The 26,054-nt window shown below is 38.3% G+C and overlaps 1 protein-coding gene across 4 annotated transcripts in view; it reads left to right on the plus strand.

Moving 5' to 3' along the window:
• The window catches only part of LOC150109786 (uncharacterized), a 1,408,745-nt gene that overhangs the window by 719,810 nt on the left and 662,881 nt on the right, over positions 1 to 26,054 (plus strand). For all 4 annotated transcript variants that reach the window (XM_090396626.1, XM_090396635.1, XM_090396653.1 and 1 more), the window contains 2 exons: positions 19,662 to 19,937; positions 24,872 to 25,050. In XM_090396626.1, the coding sequence (XP_090252752.1) occupies positions 19,662 to 19,937; positions 24,872 to 25,050 (455 nt within the window). The remainder of the gene's footprint in view (positions 1 to 19,661; positions 19,938 to 24,871; positions 25,051 to 26,054) is intronic.

Genomic DNA, 26,054 nt, shown 5'->3' on the forward strand with positions numbered 1-26,054 from the left:
CAAAAATATATACATTATTTGCTGCCTCAACTTCACGTTGGGACATATTAAAGAAATTTGTTAAACAGTTAACTCCAAAACCGTTATGTGATACAAGATGGGAATGTTAAATAGAATCAGTTAGATCTGTATGTTTTCAAATTCCAGAATTTTTAAATGCACTAAAAGAATTATTTAAAACTGCATCAGATAATACTATCAAATAGATTTGATAGTATTATCTGATGCCTATAAATAGATTCATTTGACTTTATACTAAGCCTTGTAATTTGGTAATTAGCTTTTGTCAGAAGTTAATTTAGTAAGTAAAGTAAAGTATTGCAAAATGCAAAAATTCCCAGAAGTAGCAACTAAGCATGTTAAAGAGTTAGTGCAGTACTTTGAAGAGCAGAGAATATCAGGATTTGATAGCTGTTTTGAGATTGCTAAAGAACTGTCAAATCTATTAGAAATAGAAATTAAATTTAAAGAAAGTTGAGTACATTGAAGAAAAGTATTTTTTGATTATGAAACGCCTGATGAATCACACATAGGTGATAACAAAGACAATTTTAGGATAAATTTCTTTTTTGTAATTTTAGATACTGCTCTGCAATCTGTCAAAAAAAAAATTTGAATTGTATGAAATTCATGAAAAATCATTTAAATTTCTTTATGATATGAAATTAATAAGAAAAATGAAAAAAATGAATTTAAATTTTGCTGCAAACAACTATATCAAAAATTAAATACAGATATTGAAGAATCTGAATTTTACAATTTATTATTATTATTATTATTATTAAACAAGACCTCATGGAGTCAAAGACTCATCTAGGAGGTCCTTTTATCTCATACACATCTCATCATACCGTGTCTTAAACACATTCAAACTCCTTGCAGACACGACACTCTCAGGCAAGGCATTCCAATCACTCACAACTCTGCACAAAAAAAACCTGCCTCTCACTCCCCTACTTACACCCTCTTTATACAGTTTCCAGGGATGACCTCTGGTTCTCCCCTGATCTCCACTATTTTCTGTAGAACTTCTCCAGCATTGATCCTATAACAACCCCTTACCAACTTATAGGTCTCTATCATATCTCTCCTCTTCCTCCTGTCCACTAGACTCTGCAAATTACATCCCTTCAATCTTTCCTCATACTCGACATTCCAGAGGTCAGAAACTACCTTAGTCAGTTGCCTTTGGACCCTTTCCAACCTCTCTTCATCCTTATGAAAACAAGGTGACCAAATCTGGGCACAATAGTCCATGTGTGGCCTAATCAAAGCCTTATACAATGGAACAAGAATCTCCCTACTTCTACACGTCAGTGTCCTCCGTATCATTCCCAGAAGTCTTTGTGTTGTCCTCACAATTTTGGCGATGTGTCCCCTAAATTTTTTTTAGAAATATTGTTCCAGAAGATGCGCCATTAATATTTTAAAATTCATAATTGCAAATAATTTGTCAGATATTTATCCAAATATTACTACGACATTTAAAATATTATTGACCAGTCCAGTGACAGTCGCATCAGCAGAAAGGTCATTTTCCAAATTAGAATTAATAAAAACCTATTTGCGATCTTCTATGTCTCAAGAACGTTTGTCCCTGTCAATAATATCTATAGAGCATGAAATTGCAAAAAAATTTGAATTTTGATCGTGTCATAAATGATTTTATTGATAAGCACATTAAGTTAAATAAAATTTAATATAGTAAGATTTCTTTTAAGTCTTATAAGTTGTTATACATATATTTCATTCTTTATAGTAAAAATGGATATTTTTTTCATATTTTTATATTATTATTTATATTATTAAATAAATCATTGTTCTGGCATATTTATATGATAATGTGTACTTACATAATAAAACAATATATCATGTGATATACAAACACATTTATTTTTAACTAATTTTTTCCCTTTACTTAAATTGATGTTAAAGAGCATAGTTTATTTATGTGCATAAATATTTTTTATATTTGATTTAATTAATTAATTAACAAGGTATTCTTCCATTTAAAATTTCCATAAAAGTTACCAACTTTCAGGGGCCCCACTTTTCTATTTTGCACATGGCTCTGCAAAATGTAGAAACGGTCCTATCCACACTAATATAAGAAAGGTTGAGAAGGTACAATTTACGGAGTCTAGTGGATAGGATGAGGATTAATGATATGATAGAGATGTATAAGTTGATAAGGAGTTGATGTAGGACCAATGTTGAAGAGGTTTTTCATAAAATGGCAGGAGATTACAGGAGATTAAGAAGACATCCCTGGAAGCTGTATAAGGTGAACAGGGATTGAGAAGCAGGTTTTTGGCAAGCCACGTTGTGAATAATTGGAATGCCTTGCCTGAGAGTGTGGTGCCTTCAGAAAATTTGAATGTGTTTAAGGCAAAGCATGATTAGCTATATGTATTACAAAGGGACCTCCTAGATGAGTCATTGATTCCATGGGATCTTAGGATAATAATATATCTGTCAATAATGTGGCAGACACTGACTTCTAGAAGTCAAGAGATAATGGTTCCACTATATAAGGCCTGGATTCAGCACATATAGACTATGGTGCAGAGATTTGGTCATCACCTGGTTTTCAAAAGGAAGGAGATATTGGAAAGGATCCAGAAGTGAGGGATGATATGATAGAGATATTTAAGTTGGTAAGCATTTGTTAGAGGATTGATATTGATGAGGTTTTTCATAAAATGGTAGGAGATTGGGGGGGGGGGGAGAACAAGAGCTTCACTAGAATCTCTTTAAAGATGGTGTGAGCAAAGGATTGGGAAGCAGGTTTTTACTTGGAGAGTGGTGAATGATTGAAGTATTGCCTTAGAGCAGTGGTTCCCAACCTTTTTAAACTTGTGTACCCCTTTTAAACCCATTTCTGTAATTTTTTCCCTTGTTTTTAAAATAGCTATTTTTAAATACTGACATTTATTGTTCCATGCATTTTGTTTACTTTACTTGTTTTTCCACCATCACTGATTATTTTTTGTGTACTCCTGAATGGAGCATGTATACCTGGAGATATGCATACCACCGATGCCTTAGAGAGTATATCTGCACAGAATTTGAATGTATTTATGGCATATTATTATTATTATTTGACACCTCCAGGGAGTCCATAGACTCATCGAGGTAGGGCACCTGCTCTACAGCTCTCTCTACCACTCAATCCACCAACTACAACTAACTGCAACTACATCAACACTATCTACTGCTGACCACTACTACTAGTTTTTCCACAGACAATCACAATCATCCACGCTCATGGTTGGATTCTAACCTGCAGCCTTTTGGCTGGAGAGCAGATATGCTCTCTCTCTCTCTCTCTCTCTCTCTCTCTATATATATATATATATATATATATATACACACACACACACAGATACATATGCACGTGTGTGTGTGTGTGTGTGTGTGTGTGGTTGGAAGATTTTTCACTTGGGTTATACCATAAATTATGCTCTTGGTTTGAGAGTAGTTACCTAGAAGGTTCAGAGTATAACACACAAAGAAGAAGAACTAGATGTTGAACTAAAAATGGCAAAAGTTGATTTAGCAATAATCACTGAAACAAAAAAATATATAATGTGAAGTTGGAAGAGAAGAGAGAACAAAATCAAGAATAATAAAATGGATAAAAAAAATTGGAAAGAAAATATACAAGGTTGTAACGAATCAAAGTTTTAATCAAATCTGGATACAAAGGTATGACAACTGGTCACTCATCAAGGGAGGCCATACTATAGAATAGTGTGGCTTCACTTGATTAGTTACTGACTCCCTGAGGTCTCTCTTAATAATAATAATAATAATAATGAATTGAAAGATTATATGTCATTACAGGCTATTAGACAAAATAAACACAAATGATTTTATACCAATAGGAGGTAACATAAATGCAAGAATTATTATTATTGTGGACGAAATAAGAGCTCTGAGGGTGATAGCAGATAAGGATTTGAAATTTAGATGACATAGCCAAAATTATGAAGACGACACAAAGGCTTCTGGGAATGATTTGGAGGACACCAACTTGTAGAAGTAGGATGGTTATTGTTCCTTTGTATAAGGCTTTGATTAAGCCACACATTGACTATTGTACCCAGATTTGGTCACCTGGTTTTCAGAAGGATGAAGAGATGTTCGAAAAGGTCCAAAGGTGACTGACTAAGGTAGTTTCTAACCTCTAGAATGTCTAGTATGAGGAAAGATTGAGAAGATGTAATTTTCAGAGTCTGATGGACAGGAGGAAGAGGGGAGATATGATAGAGACCTACAAGTTAGTAAGGGGTTGTTATAGGATCAATGCTGGAGAAGTTCTACAGAAAAAAGAGGGAGATCGGGGAAGAACCAGAGGTCATCCCTGGAAATTGTATAAAGAGTGTGTGAGTAGGGGAGTGAGAAGTAGGTTTTTTCATGCAGAGTTGTAAATGATTGAATGCCTTGCTTGAGAGGTGTCTGCAAGGAGTTTGAGTTTGTTTAAGACACGGTATGATGAGCTGTGTGTGTGTGTGTGTGTGTGTGTGTGTGTGTGTGTGTGTGTGTGTGTGTGTGTGTGTGTGTGTGTGTGTGTGTGTGTGTGTGTGTGTGTGTGTGTGTGTGTGTGTGTGTGTGTGACCTCCTAGATGAGTCTTTGATTCCATGGGGGTCTTCGGTAATAATAATAATAATTATTATTTTACCAATGATCCCATGGAGTCAAAGACTCATCTAGGAGGTCCTTTTATCTCATCATACCGTGTCTTAAACACATTCAAACTCCTTGCGGACACGACACTCTCAGGCAAGGCATTCCAATCACTCACAACTCTGCATGAAAAAACCTACCTCTCAATCCCCTACTCACATCTTCCTTATACAGCTTCCAGGGATGACCAATGGTTCTCCCCTGATCTCCCACTATTTTCTGTAGAACCTCTCTAGCATTGATCCTATTACAACCCCTTAATAATTTGTAGGTCTCTATCATATCTCCCAACCTCCTCCTGTCCACCAGACTCTGCAAGTTGATTCTTCTCAATCTTTCCTTATACTCGACATTCCAGAGGTCAGAAACTACTTTAGTCAGTCGCCTCTGAACCCTCTCCAACATCTCTTCATCCTTCTGAAAACCAGGTGACCAAATCTGGGCACAATAGTCCATGTGTGGCCTAATCAAAGCCTTATACAATGGAATAAGAATCTCCTTACCTCTACAAATCAGAGTCATCTACAATATTCCCAGAAGTCTTTGTGTTGTCTTTAATATTTTGGCTATGTGCACCCTAAATTTCAGATCCTTATCCACTTTCACCCCCAAATCTCTTATTTCCTCCACCATCCACAATATATTCTCACCAAGCATAAATTCTGCATCCCATTTTGTTTTCAAAATTTTAAAACCTTACATTTTGCAGCATTGAACTCGCATCCCCATTCCCAATCATTCAATTTATTCAAGTCTTCTTTTTATTATTATTATTATTATTATTATTATTATTCAGGCCTTCATAGAGTCAAAAAACTCATTGTAGAAGGTCCTTCCTAAGAAACACAAAGTCTATCAAGACTCATCGAGGGGAGGTCCTCCACTGAGAAACACAAAGTCTATCATACCACTCCTTAAGCTCATTGACCGTTCTCTCTCTCTAACCCTCCATCAGGCAATGCATTCCATGATTCAACCACTCTCCATGCAAAGAAACCACTCCTCACCCTCTTGCAAACAGCTTCCTTTTGTAACTTCCATGGATGGCCTCTTTTTATGACTCCTTCCTGCTGTTCAACCAAGCGAAAGAACTCCCCACTACCCTGTAACTGCCTTTGAACAGTTTAAAAGTCTCAATCACATCACCTCTCTTTCTTCTATCCACCAAACTCTGCAGTCCACATTCCTTCAGCCGATCCTCATAACTAATATGGTACAGTCCTGAATCTATCTTTGTTATCTGCCTTTGTACCCATTCCACAGTTAATTTATTCCCTTCAAATCCTGGGGACCAGATCTGAGAACAATAGTCTAAGTGTGGTCTGATCGGAGACTTATAAAATGGAATGATAACCTTTTTATCTCTGCAGGTCAGTGTCCTTCTCATTATTGCAGCAATCCTCTGCGTTACCTTCACCACCTTTGCAATATGTCCCCTAAATTTCATGTTTCTATCAATCATCAACCCGAGATCTCTTGTCTCTCCTACTTCCTCCAGTTTAACTCCTCCTATAGAGTATGCAGCATCCCATCTATGTGTCCCAAACCTCAAGACCTTACATTTTGCTGCATTAAACTGATATCCCCATTCATTTGCTCATCAATCTAGCTTATTCAAATCCTCTTGCAGGGCTACCACATCTGCACTATTACAAATAACTCTAACCAGCTTCGCATCATATGCAAACAACCTAATATACCCTTGCAATCTGCGGCCAGTGTCATTGATATAAAGATTTAACAATATAGGTCCCAGTACTGAGCCCTGTGGATCCCCACTTGTAACCTTCTGCCTCTTTGATATTGCTCCATCATACACAACTTTCTGATACCTATCAGACAGCCAATCCTGAATCCAGTTGACCAATCTGACATCCAGACCCATGTGCTGCAACTTGAATATCAGATTATCATGTGGCACCCTGTCAAATGCCTTTGCTAAGTCTAGGAAAAATGGCAATATATGTCTTTCCCTCATCTAATGATCTTGTAACTTTATTATAAAAGGCTAGCACATTGTTAAAACAAGAGCGCACCTTCACAAATCCATGTTGACTCTCAAGGATAATTCCCCCCTCATCTGCCCAATTCTGTATATGGTCCCTCATTGCTTTCTCCAAGATCTTAACTGACCTATAATTAGACTCTTCCAGTGTGCTAGCACCCTTATGTAGTGGCACTATCTTACCTTCCTTCCATTCAATAGGCACCTTTCCCACAACCAGACTTTCATTGAAAAGCCAGGTCAAAGGCACTGTCAGTTCCCTAGCACATTCTCTCAAAACTTGTGGTCAAATACCATACAGTCTCACAGCTTTACTGTCATCCAGAGTACTCAGTATTTGAAATACACTCTCCTCCTGTACCTCTATTCCTCGAACCTGCCCTATCCCTCTATTATTAAAACCAACTTCTCCAGGATGAAATACTCCAATAAAGTGTTCATTGAAGAATTCCACTATGTCCTCTACATCAGTCACTCATTTCCCATTTTTATCCTGCAATATCACACAGGCATATCTCCTCCTACTGGCCATGTAGCTAAAAAATTCCCTAGGATTTTCTTTGGATCTTAGGTTCAATCTCCTCTCATATTCCAGTTTCACCTTCCTTACCATACTAGTCACTCTTCTGGCCTGTGTCTTATATTCTTCATGCATCTTCTATTCAGTTGTCTCCTTATATATCTTCCTCGTAGACAAGCTTATACGTTGGTTATGCATCATTAAAACACTTAAGGAATTGAACAACATAGTTAAGGATATAAATTAAATTATACTTTAATAAATACTTTCCGATATTTCAGCAATGTCACGTTGCCATCTTCTAAAGGAACTTACAAAAAAAGGCACGTGCATGTAGGCACTACAACACAGTAACCGGGAATGAAGAGATGAAGCTATTGTTCTCTTAAAAGTCCCGATGGTGCCCTCTAGCAGGCTAGGTTGGTGTTCTTGGCCGTTGGGCTGAAGGTCTGCCGATGTAAGCCTCCCAAATTTGGGGCATCTGCATACAACCAAATTTGTTGAGTATTTGGAGAATTTCTTAGCGATGAGGCTGTAAATAAATAGCCTTTCGAATTTGTATTTGCTACTGTGTATTACTGTAGCTTTCTTCCACCGTATTCTGTGCCATGTATCCAGAGCATGGTCTGCAAGACCAGAATGGCTGTACTTGTAAAAACGGATGTAGTCCTTGTGTTCAGAAATTCTGATATTCACTGTCCTGCCTGTTTGGCCAAAGTAAGACAGTTTACAACTGCAAGGGACCTGGTATACACCAGGTAGGTCTAGGGGAAGTGGTTGGTCTTTAGTGGAGCAGATAAGGGATGCCAATTTTCTGTAAGGTTTGTAACAGGAGGTCAGGTCATGTTATTTTAAGATTTTGGTAATCTTTTCTGAGGTGCCTCGGATATAGGGAATGCTGATGGATTTAGAGTAATCCTTGTTGTGGAGGAGGGGGGGAGGATCTGTGGTTTGTTGGTTTTTTGGGGGGGTAGATTTTTTTCTGGGGGGTGGTGGTCATAGTCATTGGCTGAGAAAGTGTTGAGGATGTGATTTAGTTCAGTGTTTAGGGCCAAGTCGTTTGAACAGATTAGTTTAGCCCTGTTGTATAGTGTTTTCACTACTCCATATTGTTGTGAGGGGGGTGGTGGGATTGTTGGTGAATGTATCTGCCTGTATGGGTGGGTTTTCTGTAAACCAAGAAAACCAAGGTTCCATTAGGCTGGTGGGTGACTAGTGTGTCTAGGAAAGGGAGGCTGTTGATTTCCTCTTTTTCCAGGGTGAATTTTATTCTGGGGTGTTGGTTGTTTAAGTGTGTTAAGAAGGAGAGAAGTGTTTCAGAGCCATGTGGCCAAATAGTGAACACATCATTAACGTAGCGAAGCCATATGGTTGGTTTTTGTGGGGCTGAGGCTAAGGCTTTTTCTTCAAAGGTCTCCATAAATAAATTGGCCAAGGGTGGAGAGAGTGGTGAACCCATGCCTGTCCCCTCTATTTGTTTGTAGAATTTTCCCTGCCAAATGAAATTGCCTGAGTTCATTGTGAACTGAAATAAGGCTGAAATATCGGGAGAAAATTTAGCTTGGATTAGCTTTAAAGTTTCCTTGAGTGGGACATTTTTATTATTATTATTATTATTATTGTTCCGGGAAACTCCAAGGAGTCGACAGACTCATCGAGGGAGGCCCTAACATCATGTCTGGAATAACTATTCAGCATTCACACAGTATCTATCATATCTTGCCTTGAACTCATTCACGGTCGTAGCACCCACAACAGACTCTGGAAGCTTATTCCACTCATTCAACACTCTCCAAGTAAAAAACCTAGCTCTAACACCCTTGTCAACCATGCTCTTGCCCAGCTTCCAAGAATGGCCCCTAGTCCTCCCACCACCAGTCATATTTTCAAAAATATCTTCTGGATCAATCTTATAAAAACCCTTCAGTAATTTGAATGTCTCAATCATATCATCCCTCCTTCGCCTATCGTCCAATTTCTGCAACCCACAAATCCTCAACCTATTCTCATAAGGTTCATTCCACAGACCTGCTGTCATCTTGGTAACTTGCCTCTGGATCCTCTCAACCTCCTCCCCATCACGAAGAAACCCTGGTGCCCATAACTGGCACAGAAGTCCAGATGGGGTCTTATCAAGGTTCGATACAGAGGAACAGTAACTTGTTTGTCTCTGCATGTTAACGTATTTTTCATAAGCCAAGTGATTTGGTGAGCTGTTTTAGTCACTTTTGCAATGTGCCCCCTAAACTTCGACTCCCTATCCACCAGCACTCCCAAATCCCTGGCCTCATCAATCTCCTGGAGTACGGTTCCACCAATGTGATATACTGCTGCTGTTCTTTTCACCCCAAAGTGCATAACCTTACACTTTGCCACATTAAACTGACATCCATTTTTCCTAGCCCAGTCCTCCAAACTATCCAAATCATCCTGTAAAATTTTGACATCCTGTGCACTTACAATTGCTCTACCCAACTTTGCATCATCAGCAAACAAGTGAACACTTCCTCTCAAATCCTTTCCAATATCATTGATGAACAAATTGAAAAGCAGTGATCCAAGAACAGAGCCCTGCGGCACTCCACTAGTCACAAGCCGTCTTTTTGACTCCACTCCTGAATAAACCACTCTCTGGTAGCTCTCCTTCAACCACCCTCCTATCCATCTTACCAACTCTATATCTATCCCCATCTGCTCCAGTTTACTGAGTAGGGTTCCATGTGGTATCCTGTGAAAGGCCTTGGCAAGGTCCAGTAGTATCACTGTAAACCCATTACCCCTATCCAGTTCAGCCATCACTGTGTTATAAAACGTGAGCAAGTTACTGAGGCATGATCTACCCTTCACAAAACCATGTTGTCCCCCATACAATATCCCATTTTCATCTATGCAATCCTGTATTCTTTTCGTGACTAATTTCTCTAAGACCTTGACAATGATTCCTGATATGCTAATCGGTCGGTAATTTACAACAGCAGTCTTGGAACCACCTTTATGCAGTGGAACTATTTTTCCCTCCTTCCACCTGCTTGGGACTAACCAAGACCCGAGACTCAAATTAAACAAAATGGTCAAGGGTACTGACAATTCTTTAGCTGCTTCTCGTACTACACGAGCTGGTATACCATCCAGTCCCACAGATGTATTGACATTGAGGTTATGCAATAGACTACTCACCTCCACTTCATTCACCACAATTCCCATATAATCTACTGGTTTATTCGTTTCTGCAATGCCACCACCTAGATGATATATTCTTGCAAAGTGCTCACTCAGTAACTCAGCTATCTCAGCTGATTCAGTTACTTCCCTGCCATCGGCATTCTTTAAAATCATTCTGCCATATACATTTTTCCTTTTACTTGCTACATATCTAAAAAACTGTTTAGGATTCTCTTTAGCCTGCATGGCCAATGTTCTTTCGTAATCTTTTTTGCTTTTCTTACCACACTCGTTACCCTTCTGGCCTGCATTTTATACCGTTCATGTGCCTGCCGGTCACCTTTCTCCTTAAATTCCCTCCATAGTTGTTTCTTTTTTTGCAGCTCAAGCTTAATGGTGTTATTCATCCATTTAACCCCTACTTAATTTATTATTCGGACTCTAGGTATACAGTCAACCATTGCTTCATGCAAGCACTTCTTAACTACCTCTCATGCACTATCAACTTCTAGTCCTTGCAGTTTTACATGCCACGGCACTGAGCTAATCAAACTCCTAAGCTTGTCATACTTTCCAGCCAGATAATTCCACATGTACCCTGTCTTAATTGAAAATTCTACACCTTTAGCCACCTCCCAAATCAAGACCCTATGATCACTCTCACCAATTGGTGGCAATGTGGTCATATTTGTTACAGCCAAATCCTCAGATGTAATTACTAGGTCAAGCACTCTCTGACCCCTAGTATTTTCCATTACATGCTGTCGCAGATAGTCATCCCTTAATAACCGCATAAAATCCAATTCCTTCCTCCCATGTGTCCTCTCTTCACTCCAATCAATGCGACCATAGTTGAAATCTCCCATAATAATCACCCTCCTTCCACTCATTTCTTCTATTTGCTTGTGCATACTGTCACCACCATCTTTTCCATCACCTGGTCTATAGCAGCACCCAATTGTATATTTAGTTCTGCTAGCCACAATCTCACACCAAATGGCCTCAAATGTGCTCTTTTCTCTATCCTGCAATTCAACTTCTATTCTCCTTGGCTGTAGCTCACCAGCTATCATCAACAATACTCCTCCTCCCATTTTATTCTCTCTATCATTCCTGAACACACTATATACCCATCACATTCAATCCCACTAGCTATATCATCTACAGTCAGCCATGTTTCACTAATACCAATAACCTGTAGTCTGGAAGTGCCAACCATGGCCATAAACTCTTCCTTCTTGTTCCTAATACTCCTAGTATTAGTGTACATGAATTTAAGATCCCCATTAGCCCCAACCCTACCTTGATGCCTTATATTAACTATCCCACTCTGGTTTTTTGTCCTTATTTGCTCTAGCATATTATATTCATTCTTACATTCAACTGCCTCCCTAAGGACTGTATATCTACTCCCCCCCCTTAACAAATCTAGTTTCCCTGAATTTGCACATCCACTACATTCAGCAACACTTTCTCAAGTCTTCTTACACCATAACCATTCAAATGCAAGCCATCCATCTTATGTAGATCCTTTTGCCCATCAAACTCACTCCACACGTCCACAATTTCCACACCACTCGTCATACATAACCCACGCATAAAGTCATTCGCAATTATGGCCCTCCTTTTAAACATTTCACTGTCATACCGTGGCAAAAGACTAATCATTCTAACTCTCTCACTCTTTTCTTTTGCTACCTCAAACAATTCATTCAGGTCTTCTATCATTTCCATTTTATCTCCTTTCAAATCATTCGTACCTGCCACAACAATCATTTCTTTCACCCTTTCCTTTTGCTCTCTAATAGACTCAGTTACATCTTTTAAGGTTGCACCAGGTTGGTACGATTTTGTCAAATCCTCTACTAACACATCTCATACTAACGAGTCTCCATACAGCACTCTATCCTTCATTTTATTCATGTTCACATTCATACGCCTATTTTTCCTGTCATACCTTTTATTATTGGTTGGTTCATTCAGTCAACATTTGTGAATAAAGAGGAGACGTCAAAGCTGACCATTATGTCAGTATGTTGGAGTGTAAGGTTTACTATGCTGGCTTTGAAATGGGCTGAGTTTTTTATGTATGATGTTGTGTTGCCAGTATAGTGTGTGAGCTCTTTGGCCAAATGTTTGGCTAATTTATATGTGGGGGAATCAATGCCATCAACTATGGGACGTAATGGCACATTTTCTTTATGTATTTTTGGGAGTCCATAAATACGGGGGGGGGGGGGGTATAGAATTAAATGGCTTTAATCTGTTGGTAACTTCTACAGGCCAAGAAGTCACTTTCTTAAGGAGCCTGTGAAGTTTTCGAATTTGAGAGTTGGTGGGATTGTAATCAATAGTTGGTTAGGTACTACAGTTGCATTTCCCTTATCCGCTTTGGTGATAACTAATTCTTTATTAGTTATCACTCTTAACGAAACAACTGAAGGTTGTTTACTAACATTTACTAACATCCAGAGTACTCAATATGTGGAACACACTCTCCTCCTGCACCTCTAAACCTTGAACCTGCCCTATCCCTCTAGTATTCAAATTGACTATTCCAGGAAACTTCAGACTAGAAAGATGATGAGCATGGTAAAGAAGGAAAAATGTGTACAATATCAGAGGAGATTAGCTAGTTAATTCAAGAGAAATCTTCTAATCCAAGGTTAATTCGAGAGAAATATACTATATGCCAATAAACAGTAAAAATAATTATGGCAGGCTGACACTGCTGGATAGTCATGACAGCAAAGTAACCATTGCAGAGGATATAGTGGAAATATTGAGTTATCACTTTATCATCATATATCATACTGGTTTAAATGATGCTTTGCAACATGTAGAAAGGAGACAAAAGTTAGGAGAATTGGAATTGAAAGAATCAGAAATGTATCAGGTGTTGATTGGGTTAGATGTTAATAAGGATGTCGGAATCAATGACATATTACCACATATTTTTAAGGAAAGTGCACAACAGTTATCAATGCTCTTGACCTGGTTATTTTATGAAAGTCTCGTAGTGGATAGGGTTCCTAAGGAGTGGAAAGAAGGAAAAACAGTACCACTCCACATGTGATTCTTGGAGAGAAGATTCCAATTGGTATCTATAGATGCAGTTGTAGGCAAAGTGTTGGAGAGATTGGTTAGAATCGAATACAAGATTGCATTGTTGGACCCAGTATTCTTTATGATGGTCAGCATGGATTTATAAATAGTAAATAGCACAGCATGGAATTGTAATTAGTAAATAGTGCAGGGTGGATTTGTAAATTGTAAATATTTATTTGTAAATTTACAAATAATATTCATAAATGTAAATAGTCTTATTTAGCAATTTACTTGCATTTTATGATAAGAACACGAGTTTGGTAGATGAAGGGTAATCATATACTTGCATCATAAAAAGTTTGAAAAGTGGTATAAGTTAAATACATTTTTTTGGAAAAAATCACCTTTATTTCTCAATGTAGTCTCCATCGAGGTCTACACATTTGGTCCAGTGAGCTTCCATTTTTTTCATCCCATCTGAAAAGTAGGATTTGTCAAATTGTGCAAATGAGTCATTGACAGCCTTGATGATATCCTCATTCGAAGAAAATGTTTTTCCCACCGAGCCAAATTTTTAAGTTTGGAAACAAGAAGAAGTCACACGGGGCGAAGTCTGGAGAATGTGATCGATGTGGAACCAATTCGAACCTCAATTCATGCAATTTTGCCATTGTGATGGCCAATGTGTGGGATGGTGCATTGTCTTTTAAAAAAGCACTTTTTTGTGTGCCAATCTTGGTTTCTTTCTTCAGTTCTTCTTTTAAACGGTCCAACAATGACACATAATAGACTCCTGCTATTGTCTTACCCTTTTCCAAATAGTCTGTCATGATAATTCCTTGTCAATCCCAAAAAACAGCAGCCATTACTTTCCCAGTTGACAAAACGGTCTTCACTTTTTTCGGTGCTCTTTTTAACTGAGCAATTGTCCACTGTTTTGACTGCTGATTGGACTAAGGTGTGTAGTGGTGGATTCAAGTTCCTTCTACAGTCACGAATCACCAAAAAAAATCCTGCAATTGTGATTAAACATTGCCAAACACTGCATTGAAATGTCTTTTCGCATGCATTTTTGATCAGCGGTCAACAATTGCAGCACCCATCGTGCACACAACTTTTTCATGTGCAATTTTTCATGCAGAATATTATACACCCATTCAGTTGAGATGCCTACAATCTCAACAATCTCAGGCACTTTCACTCAGTGGTCTTCCATAACGATAGTATGGATTTTGCCAATCATTTCCTTCAGTCGGGTGTCTGGAGCACTTAATTCTTAGATGAAACTTATGACCACATTTAAACTAATTTATTCAAAAATAAATAGTCTTTAATGCTGGTGCAAAGTCCCCATGAACCGCATCTAACTCAGCTCTGATCTGCTCGGCCATCCACTCCTTCAAATAAAAGTGTTTTATCACTGCATGAAACTTATTTTTCTCCATTTTTATGAAATATGTGAACACACAGTTATTTTAAATGTTTGCCAATTAAGAACTACATGTCGCATGTGGCTAAAATTTTGCCAGGGGTCATGGAAAAGATGATATGTTCCAACACTGGTATGAATGAATGAATTGTGTTGCCGTCTATTGGAAATTTACCAAACTTTTCAAACAACCCTCGTACAGTGATATACTTGGAATGCGCAAAAGCATTTGATAGATAAGTTGGTGTATAAACTGCAGAAGATGGAAATAGATAGTATATTGTTAGGTGGATCAGAGATTGGAGCAGTGTCTCAAAAAAGGAGGGTAACCAGTCGCATGCCCCAATTTGCTAATGATACAAATTTGGGGAAAATTATAAGTAGCACTGCCGATGTTAATTCTCAGGAAAATTTGAATAGACTTTTGACTTGATGTTGCTGTACTGCAGGAAATAGGTGAGATTCGAGATTTGAGAATAATGGTTGACAGTAGACTGTAGTTTAGAATGCACATTGTGGTGCCACTATGACAAGAAATACACTGACATGTAAAACGAAGGAGGTAGTTGTGCATCTGTATAAAGCATTGGTCAGACCACACTTGGACTGTTTTGCTCAAATTTGGTCAGCTGGTTTTTAGTGCAATGTGAAAACATTGCAGAGAGTTCAGGGATGAGTGACTAAGACTATAGCAGGACTTGGGAATGTAGGCTATGAAGAGAGGTTACAGGAATGTGCATTGCAGAGTTTAGTGTATAGGAGGAAAAGAGGTAATATGATAGAGACATTTAAGTTAGTTTAAGGATTTTATCAGATTAATCCAAATGAGATTATAAAAAGAGTAGAAGGTGAGAGAGGAAAAAGCATATGTTATCCCATGAAGTTATACAAGATTGTGGTGAAGAAGGATGTGAGGAGTAGATTTTTTACATTGAAAATTGTATGTGAAACGGGTGCATCACTGGAATATGTTTCTGTTGTTGTAATTATTATTATTATTATTATTCAGGCCTCCAAGGAGTCAAAAGACTCATCGAGGGAGGTCCTTCCTAAGACATAAAGTCTGTCAAGACTCATCGAGGGGAGGTCCCCCCCCTGAGAAACACAAAGTTTATCATACCACTCTTTAAACTCACTGACCGTTCTCGCTCCCACCACTCCATCAGGCAATGCATTCCACAGCTCAACCACCCTCCACACAAAGAAACCACTCCTTACCCTCTTGCTCACAGTTTCCTTTCGCAACTTCCAGGGATGGCCTCTTGTCATCACTCCTTCCCGCTGATCAACCAAGCGAAAGAACTCCCCAGTGTCAACCCTGTAACCACCTCTCAACAGTTTAAAAGACTCAATCATATCACCTCTCCTTCTATCCACCAAACTTTGCACTCCACATTCTCTCAGCCGATCCTCATAACTATCCTTGTACAGTCCTGAAACCATCTTTGTCATCCGTCTTTGTATCCTTTCCACAGTTAATTTATCCCCTTCAAATCCTGGGGACCAAATCTGAGAACAATAGTCCAAGTGTGGTCTGATCAGAGACTTATACAACGGAATGATAACCCTCTTATCTCTGCAGGTCAGTGTCCTTCTCATAATAGCAGCAATCCTCTGTGTTACCTTCACCACCTTTGCAATATGTCCCCTAAACTTCAGGTTTCTATCAATCATCAACCCCAGATCTCTTGTCTCCCCTACTTCCTCCAGTATAACTCCTCCCATAGAGTATGCATCATCCCATCGATGTTTCCCAAACCTCAAGACCTTACATTTTGCTGCATTAAACTGAAACCCCCATTCATTTGCCCATCTATCTAGTTTATTTAAATCCTCTTGCAGGGCTACCACATCTGCGCTATTACTAATAATCCTTCCCAGCTTCGCATCATCCGCAAACAACTGAATATCCCCCTGTAAGAAGTGTGAAGGATTTTAAGATTCAATACAATAAATATTTTGTCAGTTGAATGAATCTACCATAATGAGTCTGCCATATCCATGGTGGGTGGATAATAACAGCATGTTTGATGTAGTCATTGATGGGATTATGAGAAAAGTTTCAGATATGACAGATACAGTAGATGACATCGATGGTAGTTCTGTCATTGTGTGTATTTTGAGAATAAAGTAGCAGGAGAAATGGTGGAGTGTGTGTAGTGGAGTAGAGTGGAGTGTACGCCAACGATGTATTCATGGCCTTATTATCATGTGATGATAATAAAATCAGAGCAGAGCAGAGCAGAGCCTGTTAACTTTTTCTCACAGGTGATATGTCTGTCTGTGTTCACTGGGCATCTACAGGTACCGTATGGTCACTCCGATGCTCAAATGATGTTCCACACCAGGCCGCGCCGTGTAGTCCTGTTGTTTGCCCTTCTGGCAGCCTCAACTCTCTAAAGATCAGTCACTCCACGCACACCATCCATCCATCTCATTGATGGTCTACCCCTGCCTCTTTTTCCAGGAACTTTACCTTCTATTACTGTTCTTAGAAGTCCTCCTTCCATCCTTTCTATGTGTCCAAAATATTTTAACTTTCTTCTGTCAATATCCTTAAGGAGCCTTAAAGTTCTACTAATCTTTTCTAACACCCAATCATTTGTACGCCTTTCAGTGTATGATATCCTCAACAGCCTTCTGTAACACCACATCTCAAAAGCAGATATCTGTTTCTTATCTGACTTCTTTAGGTTCCAAGTCTCGCATCCATAAGTTGCTGTTGGAAAAACAACTGCATCCAAAATCCTCAACTTTGTTCCCATGGAGATAGATCCATCCTTCCAGATTTTATACAGGTCTCTGACTGTTGTTTTAGCCATTCCTAACCTTTTTCTGACATCTTCTGAACAGCAATTCTTCACATTAATAATGGATCCCAGGTACTCAAACTTGCTGACTTCCTCAATTCTTTCTCCATTAAGATACATTTGTTTCTCAAGAGCTTCTCTGTTTGTTTTTCCTTGCTAGAATTGAGTTGAAGTCCTCTGTTATTACTGATCTTGTTAACTTTGTCAAGAATTAGTCCTAGTTCTTCCATGTCATTACAAAGGAGTACTGTATCATCAATGTACCTCAGATTACTGATCAATCTACCTCCTATCGTAATTCCTGTCTTGAGCTCATCCAATGCTTCGCGCATGATGTCCTCTGCATATATACTAAACAAGTGAGGAGAAAGTAAACATCCTTGCCTAACTCCTTTTCCAACTTGAAGTCAGTCAATCCAACACCTGTTCTTACTGTGGCTTCTTGCTCCTTATACAAGTTGGCTATCAACCTGATAGTGTGTTGAGGAAAACACATTCTTTTCATTACTTCCCACAGTTTCACATGATCAACACAGTCAAAAGCTTTAGAGTAGTCTAAGAAACACATTACCAGAGGGAGTCTGAATTCTTTATATTTTTCTATGATCTGTCTAAGGCAAATGATCTGATCTCTGGTGCCCCTACCCTTCCTAAAACCTGCTTGTTCCTCTGGCATCTCTGCCTCAACTTTGGCCTCAATCCTATTTAGCATGATCTTTAATAAAATTTTGCTTGCATGAGATATCAAACTAATAGTTCTATAATTCTTGCATGCCTTCATATCACCTTTCTTGTGTAGTGGTATGAAAACTGACTTCTTCCAGTCTCTAGGCCATGATCCTATCTCCCATATCCTTATAATCAATCTATGAAACACTCTTATCCCTCCATCTCCTGTGGCCTTAACTCTGCTGGGATTTCATCTGCACCTGGGGCCTTATTGCTGTTGAGCTGCTTAACTGCTCTTTTAACTTCATGCCTAAGTGGAGAAGGTTCCAAATCAAAATTTTCTTGGTGAGAGGACTCCACATTTTCTTTATCCACTCTGCTGTACAGTTCCTCACAGTATTCTTTCCATCTGTTTTTGATTTCCAGCTCTTCTGTTAGTAATGATCCATTCCTGTCTTTGATGACATTCAATTTAGGCTTGAACTTGTGCTTTAAGTCATGAACTAAATAACACATCCTTTTATAATTATGCCTTCTCATCTGGAACTCTCTTTCTTCACATTTATTAGTATAGAACTTTTCCTTATCCTGCTTGATGGCTCTTCTGATTTCTCTATGTAATCTCTTGTATTCTTCGGTCCCTGTGTCTCTTTGTTTTTCCAACCGCCTTCTTTTGATTAGTCCCCATGTTGAATCTGTTGGTTTTTTTGTCCCCCCAGAACAGGCAAACCAGCCCTGTGAACACATGCATCTACAGGTGATATAGAACCAATGCTTAGGCTGAAACATGCTATCTGGCCTAGATTTGTGGTAATATAAAGAAGAAGATAATTTAGTATTAGTAGTAAGAGCCTCCGTAGCTCAATCAGTAGAGAGACGAAGCCCTTTGGTCGGAAAGACCCGGGTTCGATTCCTGTCGAAGAAGTGAACCTTTATCTGGTCTATTTCAACTAAATTTGAGTTAACTGGTCTCATGCAGAGGTAAGTGGGTTTTTTCTAGCTGGAAACTTGGGTTTTTTGTCCCCCAGAACAGGCAAACCAGCCCTGTGAACACATGCATCTACAGACATAGGACACTTCTGGAAGGCATAGGGCTAACCACCTTATCCTCGAATTACAGTTCAGAAGTCCAAGAATGCTTGGAAGGTTGTGGGCATTTAAGCACCTGTTAGAACCACTGCAACAACAGTACTAATAGCAATTTTTTTTTTTTTTTTTTTTTTTTTTTTTTTTTTTTTTTTTTTTGTGAATCGATGGCATGAAAATTTATGAATGTATTTTATTGTATATAAAGTCACATTAAAGTGTGTTATTTTCTTTTATTATAGAAACGTGCACTGAATATGGTCCTTGGATCAGTCTTTCTGTTCCATCACCTTCTAATACTGGTGACATAGAGCCTATTGAAGAAATCATTAAGGCTTCAGGTGTTTGTACCAATCCTGTAGGAATAGAATGCAGAGAATACACTACAGCAGCAAGCTATAACTCAATGGGACAGAAAGTAACTTGTGATTTAACAAATGGATTGCAATGTCTGAACTCTGATCAACTTGTTGGGCTTTGTTTCAATTATAAAGTGAGAATAGAATGCTATACATGTGGTAAGCAAAGCATGACTTTTATTCTCTTTCATTTCATTTCTTTTCAATATTGTTTCTATACATGACAATACCTCAGATAGTGTAATTTATGCATGTTGAAAATATTAATTACTAATTGAAACTGCACTGAACAAAACAGTAATATAACAGCAATATATTCCAGACAGACTTTTATCGTATTTGTGCAATACTGCAACTGAAATATCTAGCCACTGTACTGTATCTGGATATTTCAATTTCACATGCAATAAATGTGAATGGCAGCGTTCAAGAACGTAGAAGTTAAGTTTAAATAATTCATTCATTAAAATTTCTTTTGCTCATAGGTGTAAAATTTTCATTTTTTTATCCTTGTGAAGAAACCTCTATCCCTATCTCACCCATCCTAAATTCAACTCCCTTTATGCAATTTCGTGTTACGCAATTATTTCATAGAACCAATTAATCGTGTAAAGCGAGGTGCACCTGTGCAACTCAGCAAAGATGTCTGATATATATTTAATTATTTTTTAAGGTGAGCACTCGGCTGCTTTCCGGAATAAAGTCTTTGGCATGCCATGTTTGGCACACTTGCCAAGGGTTCCCCACCCCTGTTCTAGGCCATTCGATTTCTAAGCTGGTCATTCCCATACAAACATTCACTGCTGCTTACAAATCCACTCTTTTTATTCCATATATCCCTGTCCATCTCAGCTCTCCCTGTTTCCCAGTCCATCTTGCATTCCTGTTCTCTCATTTTGTCTCTCTCTCTCTCTCTCTCCCTCCCACTACTATTTCCATTAACAAGCACTTCAGTCTCATCTGTTCCACTTTGTTGCTCTTGCATTTCAGCTCTTACTTTGTCTAATCTTTTGCTATCATCACTCATTGTACTTCCTTCTAGCAACAATCTCTCCAGTTGAATTACACCAAAGATATTCAAATGCAATTCATCACTTTTGTATAAATCCATGTTTTCCTCTAAATACATGCCACACATCAACAAACTATACTCCCTTCTCTGCAACAACCATACCAGCATATCATTCATGATTCTCTCTCTCTCTCTGTGTGTCTCAACTTGTCATTGTCATGCCTTGATAACATTTTGAATCTTTCCTACCACACTGTTGTCTTTCACTCTCCTGAACTAACTCCTGATATCTGCGCTTACGTTCTCCTTGTGTTCAACCACCACCAACTCTATTGCTCATTTATTTTTCATATCCAAAGCATCAGTTAAGTCATTCATTCTCCCTTGTAGAAAGAAGACCTTGTGGACTCTTACTAGGTGCCAGGGAATGGAAGGAAGATAAGATAGTGTCATTGCATAAGGGCAGCATCAGACTGGAAGTCTCTAATTATAGGCCAGTTTGTGTGTCATCAGTAGTTGTTACGATCTTGATGAAATTAATGAGGGACCATATACAGCATTGGGCAGACAAGGGTAATGTTATCTGTCAGAGTCAACATGGATTTGTGAAGAGGCGCTCTTGTTTTAGCAATCTGCTAGCTTATTATAATAAAGTTACAAGAGCAGAAGATGAGGGAAAGGCATATGCTGCCATTTTTCTTGGACTTAGCGAAGGCATGTGACAGGGTGCCACGTGATAAGCTGATATTTAATCTAATAAGTTGCAGCACGTGGGTCTAGATATCAGGTTGGTCAACTGAATTCAGGATCATTTGTCCGATAGATATCAGAGAGTTGTGTATGGTGGGACAATTTCAAGGAGGCAGAGGGTTACAAGTGGGGTCCCACAGGGTTCAGTACTGGGACCTCTATTGTTTAACCATTATATCAATGACATTGTCAGTGGATTGTGGGGGATATTCAGCTGTTTGCAGATGATGTGAAGCTGGGAAGGGTTATTAGTAATAGTGCAGATGTGGTAATGCAGCAAAATGTAAGTTCTTGAGGTTTGGGACACATCGATGGGATGCTGTATACTCTATTGGAGGAGCTGCACTACACTAGAGGAAGTAGGGGAAACAAGAGATCTGGGGTTGATGATTGATAAAAACCTGAAATTCAAGGCAAAGGTGGTGAAAGTAACAGAATCGATTGCTGCAATAATGAGAAGGGTGCTGACCTGCAGAGATAAAAGAGTTATCATTCCATTATATAAGACCTTGATCAGACCATGCTTAGACTATTGTTCTCAAATTTGGGCCCCAGAATTTGAAGGGGATAAATTAACTGTGGAAAGGGTATAAAGGCAAATAACAAAGACAGTTTCAGGACTGTACAAAGTTATTTATGAGGATCGGCTGAGGGAATGTGTACTGCATAGTTTGGTGGATAGAAGAAGGAAAGGTGATATGATTGAGATTTTCACTGTTGAGAGGTGGTTACAGAGTTGACATTGAGGAGTTCTTTCATTTGGTTGAACAGCATGAAGGAGTGATGACAAGGGTCCATCCCTGTAAGTTACGAAAAGAAACTGAGCAAGAGGGTGAGGAGTGGTTTCTTTACATGGAGAGTAGTTGAAACATGGAATGTATTGCATGATAGAGTGGTGAGAGCCGGAACGGTCAATGAGTTTAAAGAGGGGTATGATAGTATGATAGACTTTGTGTTTCCTAGGAGGGACCTCCCACGATGAGTCTTGATGGACTTGTGTTTCCTAGGAAGGATCTCTCGCGATGAGTCTTTTGACTCCTTGTAGGCCTAAATAATAATAATACTGCACAGCTTGAAGATCTCATTCATACCCTCACTATGTTTCATTTATGGCAAAATTCAAAATAATTTTTAAAAAAATTTCACTAACAAACCCACAAAGCCCTATAGTTATGCAGTGTATGCTATCAGAAATAATAAGAAATAAACAACATTCTATTAAAATGCAACTAATGCCTCCAGTTACTACACAAAATGACACACTTATCTTTTTCTGAGATGTTTACTATGGCCTGGTGCATTTTGAACACAAAAGTGTTCTGGGAAACTGAGGGTGTTCAAACAAGGAAACTAATATGGAATGTAGTAGGAACTGCCTAATGTGGGAATAGTAGCTTGAGAAATGAAAGGGTGTATACTATGTTGCACACCCAAATGGTGTCTGCAAAGATTAATAATAACTGTATGAATAATGACAAGGCAGTGGCTTTTCTCTATACAAATGTCAGGAGTATTATGAATGAAGAGAATGAGTTTGTGGAACTGGATGGATCAGTTTCTACAAAGATTATTTGTATTATGTAGAAAGTTTTTTATCTTGGTCTTTTTACTTTTTTAATCATTTAAAAAAAATGATTAAAACCTAGCGATTTTATATGCTAGGTTTTAATCATTTTTCCCAAGTAAGCAAACAGACAAGTAAGTCAAGTTTACGCCTGAACATAGTTCAAGTCTGAGGCAACTCGTTGTAAAGATGGAGTAAGCTCTGATCACTTTCCTTAGTATTTGCCCCTAATGCAAAGCACATCCCCTTGCAGAGATGTATGATGCTATGCATTAAAGGCAAGGGCCACTACCCAGACTGGTTTCGACCTTTATTGAGGTCTCATTGGGAGCCAGACCCAAACAAATGCCAAGGTTGAAGTAATAAAGAGCTTATAAATTTTACCTGAACAAGTTGCCACAAGGTGATTTGACCTTATGAAATAAAAATCTCAGGATGAGAGTAAGATGTAGAAAGTTTTTTATCTTGGGCATATACTATGTTAAAGATACCAAGCAATTTTATAAGGTAGGTTTTAATCCTTTTTCCAAAGTAAGCAAACGGACAAGTAAGTCAAGTTCGCATCTGAACGTAGTTCAAGTCTGAGGCAACTCGTTGTAAAGGTGGGGTAATGAGTTGCCTCAGACTTGAACTACGTTCAGACGCGAACTTGACTTACTTGTCCGTTTGCTTACTTTGGAAAAAGGATTAAAACCTACCTTATAAAATTGCTTCGTATCGTTAACATTATTAGTGAAACTTACCTGGACAAGGAAGATGTTTAGACAGCAACAGAAATTGAATTATATAGCATATTTTATTTTGGCATAATACGGAAGGTAAATAGGGGTAATGGAGTATTACCCATGAATTGTTTCTGGTCAGAGTACAGACTCAGAGATAGGAAATTACACTAATGACTCTGAGAGAATATGGTGTAAGGTAGAAGTGGATAAACACAGATGTAATGGGATGCTATGATAAACCAGAAAATATCAATAGTGATGAGAAGGAAATGTTTAAGCCAGGCATGAAGTAAATGTTCTTTACTGAAGATTTCAATTATAGCAAAAAATAGGTAGACAAAGCAGCATACAGTGATAAAGGAACTGAATTTTTGGATTTCTTGAGGGACAACTGTTTTAGATAGCATGTGTTGGAGGGAACACTAGGATACAAGAGTTTCAGACTTTAGTCATATAGTGTCTGAAGATCTGATCATGACTGGGATGCCATACTTGTCTCAGTTGGCTGTAGCAACCATGCTTCCTTGACTTGGAGGATGAATAAGCATACAGAAGTATCAAAGCACTAGAAATTTATGTGAAATTATAAGGAAATCAACAGTAATAAAGCTTTGGAGCAGTATAATGAATGAAAGAAGTCAGTAGTGCTCTCAAGCACTACTGACTTCAGTGATGTGACCTCAATTTTATTCTAAAATTAAAATTTTAGAATAAAATTTTAATTTTAATTAACAGTAGATTAATTAACTTTTTAACACAAAAAGCAAATCATAAAGTTACTTTATATGCCAAGTTTTATTTCTAATTATGCATGAATTAAATATAGATGCAAAGTTACACCAATGTCTTGTCAAGCATTCTGTTCAATCCAACTAAAGATTTTATACAATGATATAAAAGAATTAGTAAAGAATATTGTATTTTGTCATCCAACACTATGTGAAACTGAATTAATCTTCTCTAGACATGCAGAAATTATAATTTTTTATAGAATAATATAATAAGCATTTTATAGTCTGCTTTCTTCTTTCATTCTGCTAAGGTCTTACTAGCATGTCAGAAGCATTACCCACTCCTCTTGCACCTCTACTCTGTCCAGAAGTTGATGTAATGAATGCTTCCCATTGTCCATCAGCTTGTCCTCTAGGTCTTCTGTGTGATGGAGAAAAGTGTGTTGATCCTGTGGAGTGCTCTTGCATTGAACATGGCAGAAAATTCAAAGTAAATAAGTCATTTGCATTTTATTCGGTGTCTAGCATAGTTGTGACTATTTCAGTTTGTGTGATACTGAAAGAGCATGAACTTGTTTTTTTAATAATAATCAATGAATTTAATACATAATAATTTATGCTGATAATGCATAATAAATCTTTAACACTCTTTGCATTAACAACACATTTTAGTAATGTGTTCCATTCAGTGACAATCCTCAATGTAAAAAATCTACTCCTCACACCCCTCTTTACCACACTCTTACATAACTTCCAGGGATTGCCTCTGGTTTTTCTCCTCTTGCCTTCTACTATTTTATAATTCCCAGCCTGGTTGGCCAAGTGGTTAATGTATTCGCTCTCCCACCAAAAGGCTGTGGGTTGTTCAAAACCTGCTTTCCTTGAGCATGGAAGTTTGTGATTGTCTGTGAAAATACTAGTGGTGGTGGTTGGCAGTAGATGGCATTGGTGTAGATGATGAAGGTAGTTACTGAAGGTTCATTGCAGTTGGATTGAATGGTGGAGACCACTCTACACGAACGTTGTGCCTTCCCTCGATGAGTCATTAGACTCCCTGGAGGTGTAACGAAATAATAATAATAATATCACCTCTTTTCTTCCTATTTACCAAGCTCTGCAATCCACATTCCTTCCACATCACTCCATAGCCAACATTACAGAGTCCTAATATTGTCTTCGTCACTCATCTCTGGACCCTTTCCAGTGTTTCCACATCATAATGAAATCCAGTGACCAAATCTAAGCACAATAGTCCAAGTGTGGCCTGACCAGTGCTTTATACAGAAGCACAACAAACCTCCTTATCTCTATACATCAGTGTATTTCCTATCATAGTAGCACTGTAATGTGCAGTCTTGGCAACACTTGCAATATGTCCTCTATACTTCAGTCTGCTGTCAGCCATCACTCCCATATCTCAAATCTCATCCACTTCCTTCAGTATGGCACCATTAGTATTGTACATAGTCTTATATTTCTGCACTCCAAAATGCA

This window comes from Typopeltis vanoorti, chromosome 1 (genome assembly GCF_054136105.1).
Source record: "Typopeltis vanoorti isolate ZY-2024b chromosome 1, IOZ_Tvanoo_1.0, whole genome shotgun sequence".
NCBI classification, from domain to species: Eukaryota; Metazoa; Arthropoda; class Arachnida; order Uropygi; family Thelyphonidae; genus Typopeltis; species Typopeltis vanoorti.